The following is a 27,193-nucleotide window of genomic DNA, read 5'->3' as shown; positions in this document are numbered from 1 at the left end:
ATTTAGCCATGGTTTTGTGCATCCTTGAGCATAACGTAATCATTTTTTTTACGAGTATCGGAATTCCATCGGCATGGGGTATTAATAGAACAGTCAAGCCACGTGCTCTCTTTTTGCAATCTCGGTCTTGAACCGAAAGCAAAACCGTAAGTTGCTCTTGTTTAATTATGAAATGTTAGTTACAATTTTAGTTCAAAGAAACCAATTTCCACCTTCATTGAGATAAAATGGACTCATTACTTTGCGAATTAAATTCGGTGTTCTTGGTACTTTTATAGATGACAAGAGAGGCAGGGAAAAAGCTAAATTAAAGCTTTAACGAGGAAAGAAAGAGAACGTGAAACTAAGAAAAGGAAAAGGCCGACGCTCATATAGAAAGAAAGAACATTCATTTGTATTAACCATAAACGTTGACGACAGAACCCTCAACGTAACAAAACTAGGACCGTACGAAGGAAAGGATGCCATATGAAGCACAGAAGTTTAAAAGCTTAAAAGGATACATATAGAAAGTGATGACTTTTTTTTGTTTATGTAACCGCTATAAATTTTATTTTTGTTGTTAATAATTATATTGAACCTTTGAAACCCATTTACTCTCTCTGTCCGTCTTTACGCCGTCGTCGACTGCTCTCCTGAAAAGAATCCGTGACACCAGTCCTTCCTCTCATATCATCTTATGTCTTTGTATTTCACTATTAAGCCTTGCCATATGATGAATTGTATTTTTTGTGATAGAGTGCTTGAATTGTTGGCCCTTCCTGCCAGAAAATTTTAATCTAAGGACCGACCTGCATCATGACGTCAGTGGTCACATTGGTCAAACTCGATCAGATCTCACTATAAGCTTGGCCTTGATACGCTACACAGGAATATGTATAGACTTTGCGTACGGCTGTGAATACAAAAGATCTCACTCTAAGCTTGGCCTTGATTCACTACAATGGAAATGTGTACAGAATGTGTGTACGGCTGTGAAAACAACGAATGACTCTTCTGCTGGAAAGTTAAAAGTAGATTAAAAAAATCTCACAAATAACAAATATCTGAACAACATTGAACATATTATGAGGAAGAACTAGTTAGGGATTTTTGGAAAGTTTAGCTCTCCAAAAGGTTGCTAACTTGCAACTTCACAGGAAAATGTCCATCTAAACCCTATTTTACTTTCAGCAATTTTAACTTTCCTGGCTACAGTGTAGCTTGCTAATGATAGAGTCCCTGCAGTCCCCAAAACAAAGTGACGTGATGACGTCACCGTCGCTCTCCATGTTCAAATTATGTTAGATTAAGTTTGGTGCGAGGTTCAAAAATTCACTTCTCCTGAATCATAGGATGAAAACATCCCAAAACTAGGACTGTGGCGATGAAACTATTATGGAGATTTTTTTTAGATACCCAATAGACTGACACTAAAGAATTCCTTTAAGTTTCAAAGGTTTCTCTGATGCTTTCAGGTGTAGTTAACCACTTTAACCCTTCCAAATCCAGTACTCATAGGACAGGTTTTGTTTCATAGTTATTTCATGTTCTGTGTAACCTCTGGAGGAATAAGTTAAATGTGTGGGAAGACAGTATGCCTACTTCCTGGAGAATGTGTGACCAACGATTAAGTAAAATTTTGTCTAGTAGGGTGGGAAAAATAATTTCTCTCAAAGCTTCTTTGTTTTAAATTTCTAAAAAACACTTAAGTTTGCAAGCAACTCTACCATTCACCAAGACAGTCTAGCTGTCATTCATCTGAAGAAGAGACAAGCTAGAAGACTGTTAGAAATTAGTAACACTAATTTCAATACAGGTAAAGAGTTCATCTTTTAACTTTGCCCCAGACCCGTCAGGAGCCCAGTCAGTTTCATTGTGCATACCTTCTGTATATTACCTGTGAATGTATGCTCTATGCAGGTTAGTTCTGTGATAGCAATGTGCACTCAGTAGCAGCCCTTGTGAAGTGTAATTTGAATTAATTAGTATATTGATCTCCTGAGATTGCAGAATGCACAAAGAATGTATTTTTTAGAAATTAATACCAGTAACAGCTATAGTGGGTTTACAGGTACAGTAATTACTAAATTGTAATGTGTGTAAATTCTGCATAGTTTTATTATGTATTGCTGTGATTATGTCGAGCATTACCCGTCACTCTAATGCACTCATATTTATTTTTCAGTTGGTACTTAGTGTCACCTATTCGAGCTATGTTGAGATCCCATAATGCAGTGCTACACTTTTACTAGTTGCCATGGTGACAGGATTTGCTTAACTTTCCGTCAACGTCTGGGTTGAAAGAGTTGTAGCAATATATTTAAGTAGATAGGACTGAGACTCTATTAAAGTTTTGTTAGAATGTTAGCAAGTATTTGCAGCCCTAATAGTCACTCTTAATTGGTACAGACTCCATTAGACCAGATAAAGCTGATATTCTATTTGATATAGTCTCTGCTTTGTAGCCTACTTTTAGTCCAAGGGGTTGTTTAGGTATATGCAGCCTGAACAAAGGTGTTTGTTGCTATGGCAACCTGTTGTCTAAGTCAAATGGGCCGAAGGGGTTAGAGTGCAACTTGTTGTTATTATTACTAGATGAGGGATTTCCCTGTTAGAGTTTACTGCAAAATTTCCCGCTCCCGAAATGGGGTCATTTGTTGCTGTTTATTAGCTACAAAATTCATCATAAATTTGATTTTCTTTCTTGACCTATAACTATGGGCTTCTGTTGGGCACAAGCCAATGTCTTGTCAGAAGTGATTATATCTACGTAAGTATTGTGTGTTCATGTACGGGTATTTTAAAGGGCATGTTTTCATGGACTGCAGGGACATAAGTTTTTCTGAGCGAGTTTTTAAGACTTTTTAAGTCCTAGTAACAATACTGTATTAAGGGTCTACATAGTTTTTATAAAGAAAGCAAATTTCAGAGGATTTTGAAAATTATTCGCCCTGTACTGTATGTATGTGTTGCTATGAGAGGTTTAGCTACTTCAATCCTATTAAAATTTCTTCTCATATTTTCCCTAAATTGATTGATATTGTCACAAAATAGCAATAATTGTGCTCTTAGGAGATATTCATAGGCACCGAACCCATATATTGTTCTATTGGAGGTCTACACAGTTTTTATAATGCTAGAAATTTCAGAGGATTTTGAAAATTATTCGCCCTGTACTGTATGTACATGTGTTGCTATGAGAGGTTTAGCTACTTCAATCCTATTAAAATTTCTTCTCATATTTTCCCTAAATTGATTGATATTGTCACAAAATAGCAATAATTGTGCTCTTAGGAGATGTTTGTATGCAACCAGCCCAAATATTGTTCTATTGGAGGTCTGCACAGTTTTAATAATGCAAGATATTTCTGCTTCAATCCTATTAAAATGTTAGTCCCAATTTCATATTATTTCCAAAACTCGCAAAAAGAGTGCAAATAAATCTAGAGAAATGTTCTCAGTCACTGACACCTAACTTGGTAGTTTTTCTAGCCTATTTTCATTATTCTAGATGTAAAATAACATTCCTATGTTTACTTTTTACACTATCCTACTGTACTTACTGTGCTATATACACTCAGTGTTCCTTCTTGTTCTGTTGCTGTAAACATAGACCTGTTTACATCGTTTATCCTGATTCTATTCAACACATCAATATGAAACTCATGAATAACTCCAAAAGTAAACAATGTATGATTCTCAGGGAGAGAGAAAACAACAACAGTAGCAACAGGGAGCAAACATGATACAAACACCAGACCAAAATCACTGCTTACAGTGATACTGTCTGCATATGCGTTGTATTCATGTACAATCACTCCCTCCATGTTGTATCTATTAGCTCGTCTATTGATTGTAGATATAAACAGATTATCTCCATAAACTGTTATATCTTCAGGATAATCACTTCCAAATCCTTCCAATGTGATTGTCTTGATTTTATTTAAACTAAAATCAAACACAATCACTTCGTTAGAAGAAAAACCAATAAATATCTCTCCCTCTCTGACAGTCATACAATTCGCTGTTTCATCGCGTAACAGATCACTGTGTGCGGGTATGTCGTCTGTCTTGATATTGAAGACATCCAACTGATCAACACACACAGTGACTATACGAGAATCATCCAAGAATGAAACATAACGACGAGGCCGCCATCTTGAATGATTCTTAAATTCTTTTGAATGAAACCGAGTTATAAATGGCGACAAAGAATCAGGAATATTCAATGCAAACAGGTCTATGAATGTTGTCCCAGTGTCTGTGTTGTAACCGCTAATAACAACTTTGGTAGAATCCACCGCCATATCGCACAACACCCAGTCGCCTTCACCGGTAAACCTGGGCAACTGTGTACGTTGAACTCTATTATATACGAGGCAAAAAAGTACAATATTAGGTGAAGTATACAAGGTTTATATGGTGACGGAGAATGTTGTCAGACACTATGCATATAGCCGCTGGAGAATGTGTTCATTATAAAAACAAGAAAATAACGGAAGCTGAAGCACCCTCCCCAATACCAAATAATAAACAAACAAACAAGGAAATAAACAAACAACTAATTAACAAACTAACGAATGGAATATATTTGCGAACATGTTGAGAGGAATTTCGCTCTAAACACGAGTTCTGGGATATGGACATAGCTGTTTACCCTATTGAGGGTATCAATTCATGGGACATACAGTATAATAGGCGATTGGCCAGTAAGACGGGCTTTCGTCGAGCACCCGGATCACGGGTGAACATTACGATGTGAAAATTATGAAACAAACAATTGAGACTTATTGTGGATCAGTATAAGGCGCGAGGGCTTATTATAAGGTTCTCAGAAACTTGGCATATAGCCGCTGGTGATTATATATTTATTATATTCTCAGTCTGCTTGGACCGGCGTCCGACCCCGTGCAAATTAAGAAAGAACGTAATAAGAGAAACTTGTAAATGTACAGAAGCTAAAGACCCCCCCCCCCCGCCAATTCTGGATAAATCGAGTTGTAGACAATTAAATAAGCAAATAAACAAGCAACTAAACAGTTAAAATAACGGATCGATCGAGTATGCAGAGACGAATTTCGCTCAGACAAGCTCTGTGCGTGATAAAGGCGATTGGCCCGTGCATTATTTGTAGGGAAATTAAACAAACATAAAATTGTTAGGCGTGAGGGCTTAAGTTCCTTGTGAAATATGAATATACCCCCCCCCCCCCGCAAAGTTAATCAATAATTAAAGAAAGAAAAAAATCAAGGAAAATTCACAAAAGGCTGAGACCCCTATCCTCCCGCCGCCTCCCGTCCATTCCTTTCTCCAAAACGATTCAATCAGCAAATAAATAAACAACAATAAACAAATTAAAATGTAAAAAGACAGGAAAGATTAACAAAAGACAAAGAGTTGTACAGTAAAAGTAATTAAAAATTGGTGGCCTATTGCTATATACGTCGTACCATTCCGTAAGAATGGCACTATATAGTGCATGCATGGATGGCGTAATATGTCGCAAACATCAATATTAAGCCGTAGCGTATGATATCACAAATTGTAGAGGAGTATTAATTGTTTCAGACATATTCCTCTTGACGGATCGCATGCCTATAATTAATAGGCCGGCTAAACAGCGGGAATGCAAAATTGGATCCGAGAAAAGTACCATCACATGGAAACGATCGAAGATACCTGTCCCTTGGCAAACTATCAGAAGCACAACACCTAACAGAAAAGAATTAACTGATGCAGGACCTCCGCACGATTTTGCAAACAGACACAACGGGCGAAAGTTTTAAGGTCGATGGCGCTATATCAATTAGTGTTCTGGATTAATAATATAAATAAAGCGGTAATGTTTAAATAGACGGCAGGCTTCCACAACTCATTCTCAAATACAGTTTACACCCTATAAAGCAGCCGCAAGTGCTTTTCGCAGTAGAGAGGGGGGGGGGGGGGGTGAATTACTTAGTGAATTACTTAAATTTATGATAATGCGCCATCGTACGCCGTTAATCTGTTCTCTGAGCTTCAAAGCCGAAATAGGAACCACAACAGATAAATTTATGGAAGGGATCATAAGTAAAGGTCCTCTGCTTCAATATAATATTGATATTTCAAAAACATTGTAATTGTTGCAATATGGCGTTGAGAAAGGCTTGTAGCTAAACTGATCTATCGTTTAAAATATGTACAGCTCTTAAATTGTTCACTAATCAAATCAATTCATACAAATACTTCATTTATACGACTAACTAAATTTTCCGTTAATAGTAATAACAAGTTGGCTAATCATTCATAGATAAACCTGGCTTATATCCTTACATCTATTATTATATATAAGTAAAATGATACATTAATGTTTGAACAGAAATTCTAGTCTACAAGGATCACATGGAGCATACATTTAACCAATCAAGGGTACTAAAGCTGTGGGGCAATCACACCTAATTAAGGCTGGTGTTACACCCCTTGAGGGTGTTTCAGCGGTTGGGTTTGCGGTGGGGTTTCTTGGTTAGTATTTCATTACTTGATGGTGCTCATGGATATTGAATCGGAAAAAAAGAATTCCTTTCCTGACATTGACATTTATTGCAATGCTTCCAAGTCTCTGCGGAGGAATTTCTCACAATTTAAACCCGGTGAATTTTTCTCTTCATACACCAACCAAATGGTAAGTTAAGCTAAATAATGTTGGTGTGTGGGAGGGGGCTGTCACGCTCCTTGCTATACGCCACTTAAATATTTCAAAACGCTTCAATGTCTGAGGGCTTGGCACTCTAAGCCCCGCCTGACCTCTTTAGAATATATATGACGGTTAAGCAGTTAATATTTTGATTCTTTTAATGTAGATCAATGGACCGGTTACCGGTTCCGCACTGTTGGTCGTTGAAGCGTACACACGTACTTTTTGGGAGCTCTTGCAATTCCTTAAATTTTGGGATTTCTGGGATCGTTTTTTTTTTCATCAAAACACCTTGTGATTCGTTTAGTTGTTTATTTGGAGTTACGTTTTGTCTGTTTCTGTCATTCTGCATGTTTTTGGGTTCAATCTGTGCTGTTTTTTGTCTTATGTCAATGCTGTCCGTGGTTTAAGGTCTGTAGCGTCAGTGTATCCTATCGTTCAGTGTATAGTCTATGTTGAGCCTAAGCTGCTAATCGTGAGTATCGTTTTTCCGTGTTCGCGGGTTTTTCTGTGCCTTCGTGTATTCGTTATTATTGTTTGTAACTTTCATTCTGCATGTTTTTGTTTTCGATCTGTGCTGTTTTTCGTCTTCTCTCAGTGCTGTCCGTTGTTTCAGGTCTGTAACGTCAGTGTATCCTATCGTTCAGTATATAGTCTCTGTAAAGCCTAAGCTGCTAATCGTGAGTATCGATTTTCTGTGTTCGCGGGTATTCTGTGCCTCAGTGTATTCGTTATTTATTGTCTGTAACTTTCATTCTGCATGTTTTTGTGTTCAATCTGAGCTGTTTTTGTCTTGTTTCAGTTCTGTCCGTGGTTTTAGGTCTGTAGCGTCAGTGTAAAGTCTCAGTGTATAGTCTCTGTTTAGCTTAAGCTGCTCATCGTGAGTATCGATTTTCTGTGTTCGCTGGTTTTTCTTTGACTTAGTGTTTTCGTTATGGCTGTGCCTGATCGTTTAGTCTGCTGTGATGCGTGTAATATGTGGATCGAGTTTGAGATTTCTGGTTTGGAATGTAATTTTAAATCAGCGTCTAGTGAAGCTATTGTGTTTGTTTGCGATAAGTGTGTGAAATTTAAGGAATTAGAGGTGGAGCTATTGAATAGCTGTAGTTGTGTATGGACGGAATAGTTGGGCTGTGAGTAGTGCAGTTGCTGAAAGGGATTGTTGCGAGGTTGTTCCAACTCGTAATGGATTCGGCGTGTTACCTGTGGAGGAGTTGCGTGATGTTGATGAAGGTAATGAAGTCTCCCAGGAGGGAAATAGTGAGTGGCTAGTAGTGGACGAAGTGCCGTGGTGATTGTGATGTGACAGAAGATGGTAGTGTGGTTGTAAACAGCGGTCAGTGGGGACAGGAGAAGTCAAAAGGAAGAATGGTATTGTGTGGGGACTCACTAGTACGGTATGTAGACCGAGAGTTCTGCAGGGCGGATAAAGCAAAAATGGTCAGGGTTTGTTTGCCAGGTGCTAAAATCCAGGATGTCAGCAAAAGGGTAAACAAAATCGTGTCAGATGAGGAGGTGGTTGTGGTCCAGGTAGGCACCAATAATGTGCAGGAGTCACTAAACATTACTCAGTCTAGGTACCACGAATTGATGTGTCGACTAGCATCAACTCGGGCTAAAGTTGTCATATGTAGTTCGTTGCCAAGATTTGACAACAAGGTTCTGTCAGAAAAGATTGTAACTTTGAATGGTCTATTGTATAGTCTGTGTGCTGACTTCAGCTTCACATTTGTTGACATGTGGTCATCTTTCCAAGGGATTTGTTCGCCAGGGATGGTTTGCACTTAGCTAATACAGGGGCCTCGTTGTTTGGTAGGATGGTGAATTACTCTGTTGAACAGCTATGTTTAAACTAAATTGGGGGACGATGAGGTCAGGAATAAAATTGGATAAGGATTATGTTCCTAGTGGAGGCGATTATAGGCGTTTTGAAAGCAGGAAAAGTGATAGTCATAGTTCTAACTTTAGGAGGCATGCTAAGGTACATAGTTTCAGGGATAAGCTGAAGATTGTCTTTACCAATGCTAGAAGTAGTCGTAAAAATTTTGCTGAATTTACTGTGCTTCTTGAGGATCTGAAACCGGATGTGTTTGGTATCACCGAATCTTGGGACATTGATAGTGCTGAGGTTTCTCACCCGGGGTATGTTGTGTATCGTCAGGACAGAAGGGATACTCGTAATGGGGTTGATGGGGGAGCTTTACTGTATGTTAAGGATGACATTGTAAGTGTTGAGAATCTCAGTTGCAAGGGGCTTATGTTAATTCTGTCTGGTGCGAGTTGTCCACAAACAACTCCAAGAGGTCCAGGGACGTTATCACTGTGGGTGTTGTTTACCGCTCTCCTAACAGCAGCGATGATAATGATGTCGTGCTGTTTGATTCAATTAGAAAGGCTGCTAAAGGTGATGTTGTTATATTGGGCGACTTTAATTTTCCTGACATTAATTGGATAGATGGTTCTAGTATTAGGAAGGGTAGTAATTTTCTAGATGTTGTGCAAGATTGCTTTTTACATCAACATGTTACTTTCCCTACTAGGGGGATAACATCCTGGATCTTGTTTTGAGTTCTAATCCAAGCAATGTTGTTGAGTTGACGGGTCTAGGAAAACTAGGAATTAGTGATCATGATATACTAGCTTTTGATGTTGTTTGCAAAGTTGTAAATTCTGTTAGCCATGAAAAAGTCCCTGATTTTTCGAGATCAGATACAGAGGCAATTTAAACTGAAGGGTACAGATTGGATTAATTTGTTTAGAGATATGAGTGCTTCTCAGTCTTGGATCTGTTTTGCTGATAAATTAAAGGTCATTATGGAAAATCATGTTCCGTGGAAGAATCGTTGTCGTAAAAGCAGAATGCCTCACTGGATGACTAAGAAAGTTAGATGTGCAATTAGGCAAAAACGTAGAACGTGGAAGTTGTTTAGGAGGACTAAATCTGAGTCTCTTTCGGCCAAGTTTAAAATTCATCAGCTGAAGGTAGCATGCTTAGTCGCTGATGCCAAATTGAATTTCGAAAAAAGCATTGCCCTAAAAATTAAGGATAACCCAAAGGCCTTTTTTTCCTAAGTCAGGTCAAAGTAGAAAGTTAAAGATGCAATTTTTTTCTCTTAGGGCTCCACAGGCTGATAATATAGTTACTGATAGTCGGGATCTTGCAGATCAACTATTTTGTGTCGGTTTTCACAAGGGAAGATATGAGTAGTATTCCAGATTTTCAGGGGGCAGTGATAGGCCTAAACTGGATACGGTCTTATTTTCGGATGAGCTTGTCTTAAAGGAGCTGCTTCGTCTAAAATGTTTCTAAAGCTTCTGGACCGGATGCAATCCATCCGTATTTGTTGAAGACTTTTGCACACCATTTCTGCGTTCCACTCTCGTTGGTTTTTAGTAAATTTATGGATGAAGGCTATGTTCCTAGGGATTGGAGATGTGCTAATATTACCACAATTTTCAAGAAGGGTGATAAGTCTAAGCCCTGTAATTATAGGCCCGTTAGTCTCACTAGTGTAGTTTGTAAGGTCATGGAGTCTATTGTTAACAAGTCTATGGTCTGTCACTTCAGCAGTCAGTCTTTGATCAGAGAGTCTCAATAGGGCTTTTGTCAAAAAAGGTCTTGTCTTACTAATATCCTTGAGTTTATGAAGATGTAACAAGCTCACTAAATAGGCAGAAGTCTGTAGATGTTGTGTTCCTGGATTTCTAGAAGGCCTTTGATAAAGTTCCCCACCGGCGTCTTTTACTTAGGCTGAAGAGCATGGGTGTCGATGGGAATTTACTGTCTTGGATCGGGAATTGGCTTGGTAATAGAAAACAGAGGGTGGTAATTAAAGGCTGTGCTTCTTCTTGGCAGAACGTTAATAGTGGGGTTCTACAAGGGTCTGTATTAGGTCCCTTGTTGTTTGTTGCCTATATAAATGACATCGACTGAAATATTTTGTGTACAGCTAAGAAGTTTGCTGATGACACCAAATTGTATTCTGAGGGTCTCTTCCAAAAGCGATTCTGAGAAATTTCAAGCGGAGTTGGATAAGACTTTTTCCTGGACTCAGGGGTGGCAAATTATTGATAAATGCAAGGTAGTGCACATTGGTAGTAGTAACCAAAAGTTTACATACAATCTTAATGGTGTTGAGTTACAGGAGGTCTCTGTTGAAAGAGACCTAGCTATCTACATTGACTCATCTCTGCAACCTTCTAAACATTGTCTTGAAGCTGCTAACAGAGGCAATAGGGTTTTAGGTATGATGAAGAGAAACTTCAGTTTTCTGAAAGAGGACATCGTAGTTAGGCTTTATAAGCAGTTGGTTAGGCTTCATCTGGAGTATGCTGTGCAGGCTTGGAACCCTTATTTTGCTAAGGATAAGGAAGTACTTGAAAAGGTCCAGAGGGGGGCTACTAGGATGATTAGTTCCTTAAAGAGGGTTCCTTATTATAGGCGGTTACAACTGTTGTATCTCACCACACTGGAGCTTAGTAGGTTACTTGGGGACTTGATCCAGGTTTTCAAGATTGTGTATGGTTTCGACAATTTATCCTTTACCGACTTTTGCATGTTTGCTAATAGTAGTTGTACCAGAGGTCATTATCTTAAACTCCAAAAGTCGCATAGTAGGATTAATATTCGGCATAACTTTTTTCTAATAGGGTTGTGAATGAGTGGAATGGTTTGCCTGAGAAAGTTGTACTTGCAAGTAGTGTCAATGGGTTTAAGAATGCTTTGGACAAGCACTTTAAGCATTTTAATCGGGTCTGAGTGTTTGTGTCTTCAGTTTTTTTCCCTCTCATCTATAGAGTCCTTGATGGGGACTTAAGTGTCGCTCCTGATCCTATTTTCTACTAAACTAAACTAAGATCCTGAAGTTCGTTTGACCAGGGAGTTGTTCCATAACAACTCCCTGATTTGGCCGCTCCGATATTTGCTGCAGACGCCGATGAATCGTTTGCAAAAACCGAGGGGAACCTTAAATTGTCATGTGATGTACCGTATGACACGCCTCTTAGCCATGTCTATGTCTAAGCTAGTGAAGTTAAACAAAGCTGCCAGTATCTAAGTCTTGTCCGTCGACAATAGAAGGAGCTACTCTTTTACCTCAGCGATGTCATTTTCTTGCATGTTTCTAGTTACCATCATTCCGTCTGCACCATAGCAGTCAAGGCACTGATGTATATATTGACATGGATATACAACGGATTTATTTACTTCTCAATCTAAATTTAAGAACAGGATAATCCTTCTAGTTTTAGTTTCAAACTTCGAAAGGTTTGAATTTCACTTGTTGATGTTGTTTGATAGAATTCTCTATCGTGAGGTTTCCTTTAAGACTATATGCTGTCGAAAAACGATGCTTTGAAAGCGAGGTTATTGTCGCCATATGTCACATGTGATTCATGTATAACTCACAAGAGAGTAAAAGAGAGTAAATGCACTGCATGTAACTATGAAATGTATCTCAACAGAAAAACCTTACACACACACACACAAACTATAAGACTTCCCTTTGAATTTCAATATGTATAAATTCCGCATTTTTCCTCATTATTTCTAATATTCATATACGAGAGCGCAACCCTCTAGCTTCATTATGAAGAGAAATACATAATTTAAAATTAGATTTACTGTCGCATTTATGAATACTGAGATTTGAACAGTGAGTAATACTATATTTATAGGTCTATGTGCTAACTATACCTGTTTGTTTCTACACACGGGCGAGTCCTGAATGAATCAGTGACGTTGACGTCTTATATAGAATGACCCTTGACCTCATAAAAAGCAATATATTTGTACTGACTCATGTCATTAAAGTTGCACCTCTGGAATTATGGTGTTTACATGATTCTCAGACTTCCATCACTTTTAACCTTGAACGATCTTTGACCTCCACTATAAATACAAAATGTACTCACTAATATGGATCTTTATACCACACATTCAGCCCATTCAACTTTCAATATTTGAGGCATTGTCATAACAACATCATCAGACTTTGACCACTATTGACCTCTCATGAGCTTTGAACTCAACATAGCAAAATGCTTTCTTTGTACTCACAAAGTTAAAATGACTTACAACGTATGAACTTTTAATTTTGGAGTTATGTTTACATCAAAATGATGCGTTATTTTTACTATTATGACAAGATTTTATTATTCGGACCTCATTAGAACATAGTACGTTTCTTGAACTAGCTAGGATGGATTCACATACGACGTATGAATATAATCTAAGCTTCAATTTAGAGTATTTACAAGGATTGCAGAATGTAACCTGTGTTGAACTCAATTGATCTTTAATCTCCATATAAAACTACAAACAATTATCCTCAGTAAGGTAAATACACACACCAAGTATTAAGTCCATCCGAGCTTGCCTTATGGCTATAAAGTTTAACGACATTGACCTTCTTGGGTTATCTCGTTTATAAAGTTTTCAGACTTTGACATCAGTTGACGTCGTATGTCCATTTACACCCACCAATTTCTATTCGGTTCTTTTTACTAACTTAAAGACAAATCCATATACGGCCATCATATACTTTTTGAGTTATTGTGTTTACAAACAGTGTCGCATACACACAGACGCACCCGCACAAATAACGACATGGCATCAAACAAATTCCTAATGCCTCTGTCAACTTAGAAAAAAGAACCGAGGAAGAAATTAACCGTAGCATCGCTGAAAGGAACACATGGATATATTTATGACATATTAGAATGAAGCAATTGTGATGTGGGAGATGGGTGTAACCTTCAGTCTAAAGAGAACGGGAAATGAGGAACTTAAGACGGTAAAGTGGGAGGAGGGTCACATAAAGCGGGTTATTAAAGAGGGTATTACTTACGGTGTGATCAAGGGACGCTTCCTAATGTTCATCTTCTAACAGATTTTTCAAAGTTGCGCACGATCCTTCCCAACTAGAACGAAATAGTATATACTTAATTAAAGGTTCATATTAATCATACAATAGTGCAAAACTGTTTTTATATTTCGTATCAATAGGCAGCATTGCACCTTTAACATAATACTGATTTAAAAAAAAAGTATATAAATATGTCTAACACACGTACAGCGTTGTTTGTTCTATGTAGACATATAGGCTACTTTCGGAACACATGATTTTAATACAAGGTTTCATCGATGTTGAGAAATATACAGCATAAAATCGTTGCGTCCCAGAAGGGATTGAACCCTTGGGAGATTATTATGAAGAACTAAGTACAATCAAATAAGATTATATTTAGTAGAAATATCTGTTCTTCTTTTCATTTAAATGTACCTCAAACACAGATTCAAATGGTATTGTAAATAACTAGTATGAATAAATAAATACTATATATAAATACTAGTATTTACATAACCAAAATAGTGTAACACATATAAGAAATATTGATGCAAACATGTTAGTTCTCTCATTAATATTTCCAATAATGAAGTAAGTAGTTTACGAATTGACAATAGGCCTACATTGCAAGAGCGTCAAGAGGAGTCTACAGTTTTTCATCTGAATTGGGGTTGACCATTCACTAAGAGTGAATGTTTTATTATGGAGTGATATATCAGCTACAGTTATAACGCTACAAGAACTTCACGCTTAAACATTGCATACTAACATAAATCCAGTCAAAGAATATTGCCATAGCTGAACTGAAGTTCATTGTTTAAAATGATTGCTGGAAATCTTAATTCATCACAAAATTTGATGAACGTATCTGGTAACAGTTGTTGTCTATATTGTCTGTATTGTTTGTGTTTTCTCCACAATGTACGAATCACTTAATCACCGATGAAAACAATACAATTAATAAGTAGACAATTTATGACATTTAATAATGTAAGTAAACATCATATAACAGGAATGTAAAGCTTGTCAAGATCATCTGCCATGATGAAACACATATTACTTACTTGGAATGAGCAGGAAGTTGTTAACCTACACTTCCTGTTGTCGAAACGGTTTACAGGTTAAGGGTATACATTGAAATAACCATATCTAACGTTAGAAGCAGTTTATTAAGATGGTGGTCTCAGTTAATTACTATAGACTACCTTTCTCCTTAAGCTTTTATGTCACAGTATACCTGTTACCGGAGTACCACATAACGCTACCTTCTAAACCATAGCCATTGACAAATATAATACTAATAACTGCGTACTGATGTAATACACACAGAAAGGGTAACACTTACATTGAAAGCTACTCTAATTCACTTGTGTGATGTTGCCGTGTGAACCAAAGGATCCTTTGAATCCTTCTTCCATCAACTTAAAACACACCCGAGCTGAAAATGATCGCGAATAGTACCTTGATGTAACCCGAAGAGGAGGAAGTTACCCCAATGTAGTAAGAACGACGTTATGGAAATACGATAAATAGAAATGAGTTGTGAAAGTGGCAAAACGAAAGCAGATTATTACACTGAACAGCACTGTACACATCAATACCGATCGCGTGACTGATAAACAACGCCCACTGTACACGTACGCGACTGTGCATTGAGCTCCACAGTTGGGTTCACAGGTTCAGTTGTACACGTACACGGAAACTAGAACATTTATGGTATGTATATTCAGATTTTCCTTTCCTGTGTTTCCCCTTTCAATATTCAGTTTCACAGTATAATCGATATATGATATTCATTGTGTAGCCACATGACTATGGCAAGCAATATGGGACAAACACCGTTTAATATATCCGCGTATTAATACGAATATACGCGTATTAATTCAAATATATACGCGAATTAATTCAATAATTGGCATGTCCTATAGCTGTCACAAACGAGTTTCGAGAGATATTTGATTTTGATTGGATATATTTATTTGATTTTCCACAGATAATAAATATATACATGTGGAGGGAAGTCCTCTAAAAACCAAGTCAGGCTTAACAAGGTAAAGGACTCCCAAGAAAGAAAGAAAAAAATACATATATACATAAATGTAAATATAACTAGTATCTCAATAAGGAATAATTAATAACATACAATAGTTATCACATTTTTATCACATTGTAGAATCTCCAGGGCAGTAAATGAGAGACAACAGCATGATTTATACGTGTATATATTCGACTGCAGGTAAATATTGGAATTAATATGTGTACATATTCCAATTAATCCTCGTGTGTGTTCGAATTAATACGTGTTTATATTCGAATTAATACACGGATATATGATTGGCAAATAATATATACACATATATTCGAATATATACGCGTATATATTCTAATAAGTACTCGGATATATTATGAGGTGTTTATCCCACATAGCTTGCCATAAGTCACTACTCAAAAATTGTACACATGAACATCTATTGTAATGGTTGCGGCATTTGCAAGCATGCGCATAGGAGACTCTTATATAAACTGAATCTCTCTTTACGTGAAAGAATCAAGCAACAACTGGTTGTCTTGTAACTATGCAATGAACACAAAAATATAATTATAAGGGTTGATTAATATTACAGTTTCTACACGACGTTTCCAACTAATCCATAGATAGCCGCAACCTCCTAGACCACGTGCAAAGCAAAGTATGGAAAAGGAATTAGATGTATAAATCAGTTCGCAGGTTAATTTAATTAAACGTTAAGTTGTTTACTTTATTATCATTATGTCACTGAAGGCCAGCACATAGCCTTAGTACGTAGCAACATCAGGCCCATGTTATAGTATTGGCAGACTTGGGTGTTAGATTGAATACGTAATGAACGCATACCCGCTGAACCGACCGAACCGCGGAGACGCGAACCAGGTTCACATTTTTGGGACCGGTCACATCACTAAATCCCCGGCTTTCCCTCTCCTCCCCTGCCCATCAGTCCCTCTATGAACAACATGAAATAGGCCGATCTTTATAATTACCCAAATGACCTGTATACCCTCCATCACAAACAATATGGTTCTTGTACACATTATGGAGAAGCTATAGCCAAACATACGAGCTACTGCAGTTTTCTATCTGGAAATATCGTATCATAGTGCTCAAGTTTGACAACTGCTGATCTTAAATGAACACTGCCTTACATCAAATCTATACAATACACAAGGCTATCATACCATGCATATATGAGCTCCTTCCCTGTTATGATTCGGGAGATATTGTACTTTTGATATATTCACATTTAGCTCTCTGCTAACCCGATATGACCTTTGACCTCCACCACAAATATAGGGTTCGCTGAACTAGTTACGGGAAATCCGCGTGTCGAATATAAGACCTGCATAAGCTACCTTCCTTGAGATTTTATGTTTACAAGATTTTCACCCTATTTCCCTCTGTTGACCTCAAATGACCTTTGACATTCATGAAGAACAGTACAGATCGTCTACTCACCAACGATAAGCTACACACCATGTTTGAACTTCCACTTCTTGACATATTGAGTGAACATAGTTTTCAGAGTGTGTACCTACCGACTTGATATGACTTCGGACCAATACCAACAACAATCGCAAACCAGTTCTGCCTCAAGTAAATCTGCATATCATATATGAAATGTACCCAGTTATGCTTCTGAAGTTAGAGCATTTACAAGTGACACATACACATACAAACTATATCACCATCGCATAGGGCCCTTCTGCCTTCGGCTAGGAATAAGACCAGAACACGAAAACGCCTAGTCCGGCATGGTTACGATGCCTAAACACATTATTCATGGTGTGGTAATCCATACATGTTAATATACATGAAGTTATGCACACCAAAATAAAGATTATCTATTGACTAATGCTGCAACGTATAAAGAGAGGTACCAGGAATCGTAATCATGTTGACCATCAACCATTTAATTCACTGGTAAGGATTTTACAGTATGTAATTTTTATGCCTATTCCCTAATGCAAATTCCTTTCTGATTTTTTAATAGACTGAGAGCTTTACATGAGTTTGTGAAATACTTTGACAAGGTACAAGTTATCTGGTTTAAATTACAACACAAATTACCAGTCTGAGACCAATTGAGTAACTTTTTGACCCCTTGAGCCAATCTTGCTACCATTTGAGGTAACCTATTGACCCCTCCAAGGTGAGAGGGTGAAACTGGATAAGGGGCTAGTTGAGTGTGCTTAAAAAATACTATATACATATCAACATTCCTTGAACATTGCTAGATGAGTGTATGTTCTGTTAAAGACTTAACCGAACTGAATTTGACCATATCATGTTCACCTAAGAAAATCATATCATGGGAGAATGGACAGATTTATTATAGCTTGCAGCCTGTGGTTGATGAGCTATCGTTTTTCAAAGCTGTTTTTGACTATTTCCCATTAAGCCCCACCAATTTATGAATATTCATGAGGTCAAGTTTGCTTTGCAAAGAGCATATACTTATCATCATACCAATATGAACTAAATTGGACATACTGTTGAAGAGACATGGACATTTTAAGAATTATATGTTAAGCCCAGCCCACTCATTAATAATCATGAGATGAAAACCACAACCAACAGGGCACATTTAACATTTGCACATCATGATCAGCTGTATATTGTTTGTAATTCATAATTATAATTTATTTTGATTCAATCCAGTTGAGTTTTCCATTTTTTTATGTGTCTTGCTCTGTGTTTGGTCATCACACCAAACCCAGAGTTCTCTGATCAAAAACAAACAATTATTTTCAGTGGCTATCACCCTTACATAATTGGTAATACGAGTGGGGTGATTAAACTGATCAGAAAGACACAGCCTATAACCAACTGCAGTGGAACAAATTAAATTTCAGATATATATATACATATATATATATATATATATATATATATATATATATATATATTATATTTTTATTAGTATTGGTCAGCATTCTCACCATGAATGATAATATTGCTACCATTAGTACTAACATAGAGGGCCAGCCAACAATGTCATATATGTTTATGCCAAATGTACATATTCCTAGTTTTACGGGTCACCCCAAACGTGTAAATGACCCCTCACTAATTGATTGGGTAGCGGCTGTTAAAGCAGCCTATCATGCATTTAATACACCAAACGACCAACAGGCTGCATTAGCTATAAGGTACTTAGGAGGAGAGGCTAAAAGGGAGGTTTGCGTTGACGTATGTGCCCTAATTGTCTTGAATTAGCCGATAAAGGGAGTTCCATGCTTGCTGGGCATGAACGTAATTTCTCAGTGCCAAGATGTATTATTTCAGCTGTGTTCACCAAGAGTACTGAGCTATCTTACCCCCACTGTAAAGGAAACTTCCATCTTCTTCCAGACTACCAGTATGGACTTAGAAGGACCATGGGCATTGCGGACAGACAGTGCTGGCAAACTTGGCAAAGTGACTGTGATGGGTAACGGTTCCATTACTATAAAGGGTCGTGAGGAAGTTTTGATTGATGCGTGTTGTAACGAAATGAAATCATGTGCCCGACCTATCCAAGCTTTAATGGAACCAATGCCACCAGAACAATATAACTTACCTCATAATATCCTGGTTGCTCGCACACTAGTGGTTGTCAGCAACAACAGAGTAACAGCCCGTGTCATAAACATAGGGGACCACGATATAACGCTCCCTAAAGGGGCCCCATTGGGAGATTTATTTCAAGTAGAGTTGCTACCAGGGAGCAAGGGAAGTTGACATGGAACAAACACCACACACACTCTGGGTCGGTATTCAGCAGCAACATGCCTCCACTAACATGGGTACAGTTGACGGGTCTGACCAATTGTCACCTGATGTAGATGTTAATACCACTGATTTGACTGCACATCAAATGCAGCAGCTCAAACATTTTTTTTCCATTCACACCAGCAAGTCTTTTCCCAACATGAAAGTGATTACGGCTGCACCGATACGATAATGCACACCATCCCAACAGGTAATGAACCACCAAGCCGAGAGCGTTACCGCATGATTCCACCAAAGCTCTACAAGGAAGTCAAAGAACAACTGCGGGTTATGCTGGACAAAGGAGTAATCACAGAGAGTTTTAGTCCTTGGGCAGCGCCAATTGTTTTGGTGAAGAAAAAAGATGGGACAATTCGTTTTTGTTTTTATTACAGAAAACTCAACGACAAGACCAGAAAAGATGCCTTCCCACTACCTAGAATTGTAGAATCTTTGAGCAAAGCAAAGCTATTTCCAACCCTAGATTTACAAGAGGCTTTTGGCAAGTGATGTTGAGCCCTGAAGATCGTTCTAAGACGGCATTCACAACACCAATGTGATTGTACGAATTCAATAGAATGCCCTGGGAAGGTCTTTAGCCATCTCCATCAACATGGTCTGAAAGTAAAACCGTTCAAGTGCCATTTGCTGCAGCAATATGTGAGATATCTTAGTCACGTGGTTTCGGAAGATGGCGTTGCCACAGATCCAGATAAATGAAAGTCCATTGACGAGTGGCCAACCGCCTCAGAACATAAGGGATGTGAGATGCTTCTTGTGATTAGCTGGATTTTATCGTCGTTTTGGAAAGGACTTCTCCAAGATTGCAGCCCCTCTGCATGGTCTTACAAAAATACCTAAGGACAAAAACAATAAAGGTCAATCTAAATCTAGATTGAATGGACTGAAGATTGCTAAACTGCGTTTTGTAAGCTGAAATCTTTTCTGTCATCCCCTCCGATCCTGGCATATGCAGATTATAGCTTGCCATTCCTGGTGTATACCGATGCAAGTAATCCGGGCCGCGGAGCAGTGGTCACCCAAATACAAGACCAGAAAGAGCGGGTCATCGCTTATGCCAGCCGTGGTTTGAGAGATTCAGAGAGAATGACATGAACTACAGTGCCTTCAAACTGGAGTTGCTAGCGGTGACTTGAGCAGTTACCCGAAAATTCAAAGACTACCTGATGGGAGCAGAAGTGATTGTCTACACAGACCATAATCCCTTAGTGCATCTCTCCTCTGCCAACCTGGGAGCCATTGAGCAAAGGTGGGTTGCAAAACACCATTGTCCACAGACCTGGACGGAACAATGCAAATGCTGACGCACTTTCAAAGGTTTCCACATGAGCATGTTACCCCTGAATCAGTGGACGAGGATGCAATGATACATACAATGCATGCGCAAGGCATTGAAACCTATCCGGGTTACACAAGGAGAGAGCTCTGATCCAAACAGCAAGGAGACACTGTAGTGAAGGAGGTTATTGACTGTTTGAAGCAAGGGTACAGACCCAATGTTCAAGGAAGAAGCAACACATTTAGGGTACTTTGCAGCCAATGGCAGAAATTGACAATGGTATATGGGCTTCTGTGCCAAAGGTACAAGGAGAAACGGGGTGCTAGATGCCAAGAACAACTGATTGTTCCTGATGGTCACCAGTCTGAAATCCTCCTTGCTCTTCACAATCAAGCAAACCACCCGTCAGCTGAGAGGACACTTGCGTTACTCAGAAAACGGCTCTACTGGCCAGGCATGAACACAGAGACAAACGAGTATTGTGACAGGTGTGCAAGGTGTAGCTTGAGGAGACCACCTGCTCCGGGCACCAGAGCTCCATTAGCTCCCATTAAGACATTAGCCCCTGTAGAGTTACTGTCAATTGACTTCTTGAAGCTGGATCTTTCCTCGGATGGGTACGAGAATGTCCTTGTGATGACTGATCACTTCACCAAGTTAGCTGTGGCTGTACCTACCAGAAACCAAACTGAAACTACAACAGCAAGAGTACTCTGGCAGCAATTCTTTACTGTATGGCATAAAGAAGAGAAGGACGACACCATACCACGCAGCTAGGCATGGAGGCTGTGAAAGGTTTAACCGTTCACTAATCAACATGGTCAGCTCACTTCCTGAGGACAAAAAAAAAGGAATTGGCCAAGTCTGTTACCTGAACTTATCTACGTCTATAACAATACACCACACTCGTCGACTGGCCACACACCCTTTTATATGATGTTTGGACGGGAAGGCAGGCTCCCCATTGATTTGAACTTCAGACTAGGTTATCAGGACACAGGAACATCCACCTCAGAATGGGTCATTAACCACTGGAAACGTCTTCATGAAGCTCATGAACAGTCCAAAAAGGAAATCGCTAAATCCTCACAGACTCAGAAAAACTGAACTTTGACCGGAAGCCAAAGGCAAAGCCATTATGCAGAGGTGAACGGGCCCTGTTGCACTCTACTCCATATTTAGTGGTAGAACAGGTCAGCCCTGACATACCTGTTTATACGATTCGATCTGAGAGTGGCACCGGAAACGATCAATAGTTCACAGGAACAGGTTGAAGCCATGCACCATTGACTTTACAGCAGATGAAATATCCGAACACTCCAACAAACCGTTGTGTGCACCAGAGGAAGAGGTGACCCCTCTAATTGCAATTCCCATTTTGGAGCCACCAGTTATCCCAGTACATAATCATACACATGATGAAGAAGTTCTACCTGAACCTGAAGTTATGGGAAATACTGACTAATCGCAACGAAACCACACCCGAACCTCCACTCCTCCTAGGGAATACAATTTACAGCCTGTTAGGGAATCTAGACGGAGGGTTATCCCCATTACAAAATACTGGCATAAATACATTGCATTGTGTGTTGACTCCCATTAGCATCAAGTCTTCATGGTAAGTGGCAGCAAAAGGGTGGTTTAACACCTTACCTCTTCTGGGTAGCTAGGAAAATATCTTGTTCTTCCTCGAAATTAGCCCTCACAGTAAATGGGGTCTGTGTGAATATATTATAGGAACAAAGGAGTTTTGTGAGGGGTATAGGGAGACAGACAGTTGGTTATGAGCATTGAAGCAAGGTAGTTGCAAAAGAAGACAAAGATAGTTTTAATGGCTGGATAGTTAGTTTTACACCTTAATTTACATAGTTCAAGTTACTGTAGTCTCTATTATTTTATGGAAGCCTGGGACACTATTTATTTTAAATGATACTATTTTCTATAAAAGATATTATTTTAAAATAATGGATATTCTGGGACACCATCACTTAAGGATATTGACATTATTTACTGAAAGGATACCTTGGAACACTATTCCATATAAATTAAAGGATACTATATTGTTGGGATCGGACATTCATAATACCATTTATTCCGTTCAACTATACTGATGTCGTGGAAGATCTGATGTCGTGGAAGATCTGTACTTGATGTCACCATCAGGCCAACTCACCAGAACAGACTTTTAAATTAAGTGTTTTTACGTTAACATTTGGGTGCGCACCTCACGACTCTAAGTTGTTTTATATAATTCATTTCCTGTGAGGGCTAATTTCCAGGAAGAACAAGATAGTTGCCTAGCAACCCAGAAGATGTAAGGTGTTAATCCACCCTTTTGCTGCCAAAAGACAACATACAAATATACTGTAAAAATGCATAGCCCTCTGTACAGTTAGCACTGTACAGTGTACTAATAAACAAGTAAAACTGTGGTACAAAAGGAAACTTTATGTAAGAGCTGACCATCTTACAAGAACAAACAATTATTTCAGTGGCTAACACCCTTACGATGATAAGAATGAATATCTTGATTATATGTACCTTTCATCAACTGACATCACCATACCAAGTATAAACTAAATCGGACATAGGATTGAAGAGATATTGACATTATAAGAATTCTACGTTTAGCCACACGCACTCATAAATATGCACGAGATGGTAACCAAAAACAATAGGGAAAATATACCCATTAAGGGGCACATACCTACCACGCATGATATTGACTCCACTTGTGCTCCTTGGACACTTCTATGCTCCGACGTTTTCGTTTGTATGTTTCTACTTTTTGCACGTGTTACACATACATCCACATTTTATGTACCAGCGCGCATGGCAAAAGTGCTGTGCTGTCATATATTTCCACTTAGGGCTATACTGTATTCCGGTGCTGTGGCAGAGTCGAGTGGAAAAAGGCGGTGGCATTTGAAGAAATGTGGCTTAGCAATCGGGAGGTTCGGGGTTCGATTCCCGGGCGGGTCGTAGTAAGGCGGGTTTTCATCCAAGAGCAACCTACGGTTTCCCCATCTGAAATGACTCTAACTTGAAAACAATTCAAAACTTTGAGTTAAAGTGTTAAATTGGAAACCTGTAGTCCATAAGCCTTTGCAGGATTTTCCCATATTCGTGTTTGCTAAAACCATGGAGTTCTTCTAACTCCATGCTTAAACTTCGTAAAATAACTGCCTGGTTATGATGATATCGAAGCCGAGATCAGAGCTGAGGCTGATGCACGCGAGTGAGAGCGTGAGCGCGGATCATTTGATTGGGATTGATTGAGATCTATCTGTAATGTGTCAAATTCTAAGTCAGTCGACCTTTGTGACTTTTGATCCTGGTCTTGGCTTAATTCATTCACATCACGTTTATCCCATTTTTTGTTCTTTGGTGTCTTACAAAATCTCTTTGATGGTAGTTGGGGTTTTGATTTGGATCGGCATACACGTTTCCAGTGACCGATCCTCCCACATTTGTTACATTTTGTCCCCAAAGCAAGGCATTCCCCATCGTTGTGGTTAAGACCACACCGCCCACATTGTGGTGATCTACTCGCGGCGTTTGGCTTATACCTTCGAACAGCATTAACATTGACACTACTAGAATTTGTTAACTCTTCCATGTGCAATTGAGTAGCTTCATGGGTTCTAGCAATGTCAATGGCATTATCAAGAGCGAGTTTCTCATCCTTACCAAGAAGGGATTCTTGTACCTGCTTGTGTTTCGTGCCCAAGATCAGTTGTTCAATCAACTTTTCTTGAAGGGCTTCATCGGTGAATTTACATTTTTTAGCCTGTATCTTGCACCGAATAACAAAATCATCTGTTGTGTCATGTGATTGTTGCTTATAGTTATGCAAGTGAAAACGATTGAGTCGGAATTGCTCTTCGGCTCAAAATGTGCCTTGAATTTTCCAAAAACAGTATCCGGTTCTGCCGTGTCTTGGTCAGTTAATTCCCAAGAATTGAAAATTGTAATTTCCTCCTGACCTAACCACAGCAATAAACATGTGACTTTTTCTTTACCTGTTTTTTCAACAGAAGGCCTGAGAAAATCAACTTGCAATACTGTTCGAAGTTTTGGAATGCATTTGGGAGATCATTTGACATCCAATCAAACGAAGGTGGTGTTATACCCGACAATTCTCCCATGATTCCAAACGCATGTGTCTGAGTACTCAGTTTGAAAATTTTCACTTGTTTTTTTTCTTTTTGTCAACACTTAACCAGAAAATTGTGATTGAAAAAAATGTATCTTTCCCACACAACATGTGATTAATTACAAACAACTGTAGGCCAGTTGTATTATTGTATCGCCTATCGACTCTTATGTTGTTACTTAATGTTAGTCTGGCCTAATATTTTGCACATCCGGTACCAACAGTGTTGACCAGATTACAATATTATAATCTCGCCTTGACTACAAACACTAGCTTAGGTTTGTTAGTTGTTTGCCTTTGGGCCTGGCAAAATACGAAAGGAAAAATGTTTGCTTACCACATTGTAAAATACTTCGCTTCGTGACGATAATGAGTCACAACACGATAAACACCAAAATTTCTTAATGTCCATGTAAAATACACAAGGGCATTGACCAGTTCCTTTTTCACAGAAGATTTTATAAACAAAGCTCAAAATGTCCGTTACAGCTTATCAGGCATTTTCCAGTTCCTGTTGCCAGTGTTGGCTCCAAAGAAAATTTAATGAACAAAATCAAATGCTTAGAACGTCCGTTTACAACTTAAAGGGCATTAACCAGTTCCTGATTTACAAAACTCGATATATCAGTACGTCTCCGCTAAAAATTCATCGTCTGCTACGTGTAGTCCAGTAGTACTGGTAAAATTCCCTTTTCTGGCGATGCGATGCAGTAGTCGTTATGTCCTGGGCCTTGGCTCCGTTCCAAATCAGAAGTTTCACTCAATCTGCACTGGGGCGTTTCAGAAAATAAGTTCCGGCTTCGCACATGTGCAAACGTTACATTGACTTGTGGAGAAGGTGACCTCCAGCACTAATACGGATTGGCTCAAACCTCGTTGTAACGGTTACACAGTTTGTTTTCCAGACTGCAAGCGTTCAGTGTAATGGAAGCTATCGCCTAGCTGTATTATACGATATACAACACGTATGTTAGGCCAACTGTCTGTTACGATCTCGCCCTCCGATATTGGCAACTCGGTCGTTAAATGTTAAATTTCCAAAATTATCCTGTCGAAAATCTGGATTTGCGAGGCTCTCAAGCACCGCTGCCACCATGTAATGTTACCGACCAGGTAACATGTTGTTCAAAGTCCAAATAAAGACAGAAATACTTCTATAAGGAATTACTGAAATGTATTAAGAGGTTAACACTCGGAAGGCCAGATCGCAAGAGGCCGATCCTTGAACATACAAGGCTATGCACCAAACAGTAATGATGTTGGTGAGCGACATATAAAGTAGCTCTTAAACGTATAGCATAATAATGTCACAGTCAAGTGGCACGGGTACTCTTCCAAATATAATCAATGGGTAGATGCAGGGAGCATCTCAAAGGAAGCCCTGGATATGTATAAAGGCATTTAAGGATTAATTCCACTTATATCTCCTTGATTTTTTATTTAGAATAGCATAATTGTTTAAGTAGTAACTGGGCAAGTCTTTGGTTGTATGTTGAGTGTAATCAAGATGTTTTAGTAGAGTAAATGCCAGGCTACGGCATGACGTTGTCATGTTTCCTTGTTTAGGTATATGGCTTCTTTTAAGCAATCAAGTAGAACACAGTCGACGTAGAGTATTAACAAATAACATGTTATAATTTATTGCGTTACATCATGCTGTACAGGACATATATATAGGACGACATGTCCAAGGTTACTTGTTGACAGGTAGAGAGACAGGGTGAACAAGGACGAGCAGACGGCATGCTTTAACTTATATATCAATATGCAAATACACAGCTCATTAACATACAGGTGCAGATAATACAATGTAGTGCATCATTTGCGCACAGACATATGAATGCATATTCAATAACATTACATCCCCCTTTCTTAATAAGTTGGGAGTCTTACATAGGCTACAATTCAATTAAACTTCCTTAATAATTACAAGGGCTTTGTGTAAGTCTGGTAGTATTTTGCAACAATACTACACAGCTTGTAAAAATTATACATCCAACATTATTCTCTTCTTTACTCTCCGACCAGACCTAGTAACATAAACATCTTCTTGTGGGTCTGGACCTTCTGGTTCTGATGCCAGAATATTTTCTATTTCTGAACTGGGGTCAGAGTTATGGTTTATAATCTCTGACTGGGGTAGAACCTTTTCCCCTTCCTTTAAATGTTTCCTATTCCTCCTCAGGATTCCGCCCGAGTCAGTTTGAATTTCATACGATCGTGGTTCATGTCTTTGCTTTAGTAATGTACCTGGGGTCCATTTGCCTGAACTTTGGTCTTGTACATAAACACTTTGTCCGGGAACCAACGGACTCAAAGGTTTTGCTGTTTTATCATGATAGAATTTCTGTGTGTCTTGCATACGGTCAAAAATTGAATCACGATCAACATTCTTATTTTGTACTCTGACAGGAAGATTAGATTTCACCTTATGATTGAGCTTTAT

At 38.7% G+C, this 27,193-nt stretch overlaps 2 protein-coding genes across 2 annotated transcripts in view; one reads left to right on the top strand and one right to left on the bottom strand.

Moving 5' to 3' along the window:
- LOC139977733 (uncharacterized) overlaps nucleotides 1-15,096 on the bottom strand; it is a 60,107-nt gene extending 45,011 nt beyond the window's left edge. Inside the window, exons 1-3 of the mRNA XM_071987290.1 lie at nucleotides 14,849-15,096; nucleotides 13,504-13,576; nucleotides 3,546-4,347 (exon numbers count right to left, since the gene is read on the bottom strand). Of these exons, the coding sequence (XP_071843391.1) occupies nucleotides 3,546-4,347; nucleotides 13,504-13,535 (834 nt within the window). The 5' untranslated portion in view covers nucleotides 13,536-13,576; nucleotides 14,849-15,096. The remainder of the gene's footprint in view (nucleotides 1-3,545; nucleotides 4,348-13,503; nucleotides 13,577-14,848) is intronic.
- The window catches only part of LOC139977744 (uncharacterized), an 831,623-nt gene that overhangs the window by 242,093 nt on the left and 562,337 nt on the right, over nucleotides 1-27,193 (top strand). The gene's annotated exons all lie outside the window — the stretch shown is intronic.

The sequence above is a fragment of the Apostichopus japonicus genome, chromosome 12 (assembly GCF_037975245.1).
Source record: "Apostichopus japonicus isolate 1M-3 chromosome 12, ASM3797524v1, whole genome shotgun sequence".
NCBI classification, from domain to species: Eukaryota; Metazoa; Echinodermata; class Holothuroidea; order Aspidochirotida; family Stichopodidae; genus Apostichopus; species Apostichopus japonicus.
This window is presented reverse-complemented; position numbering and strand designations above follow the sequence as displayed.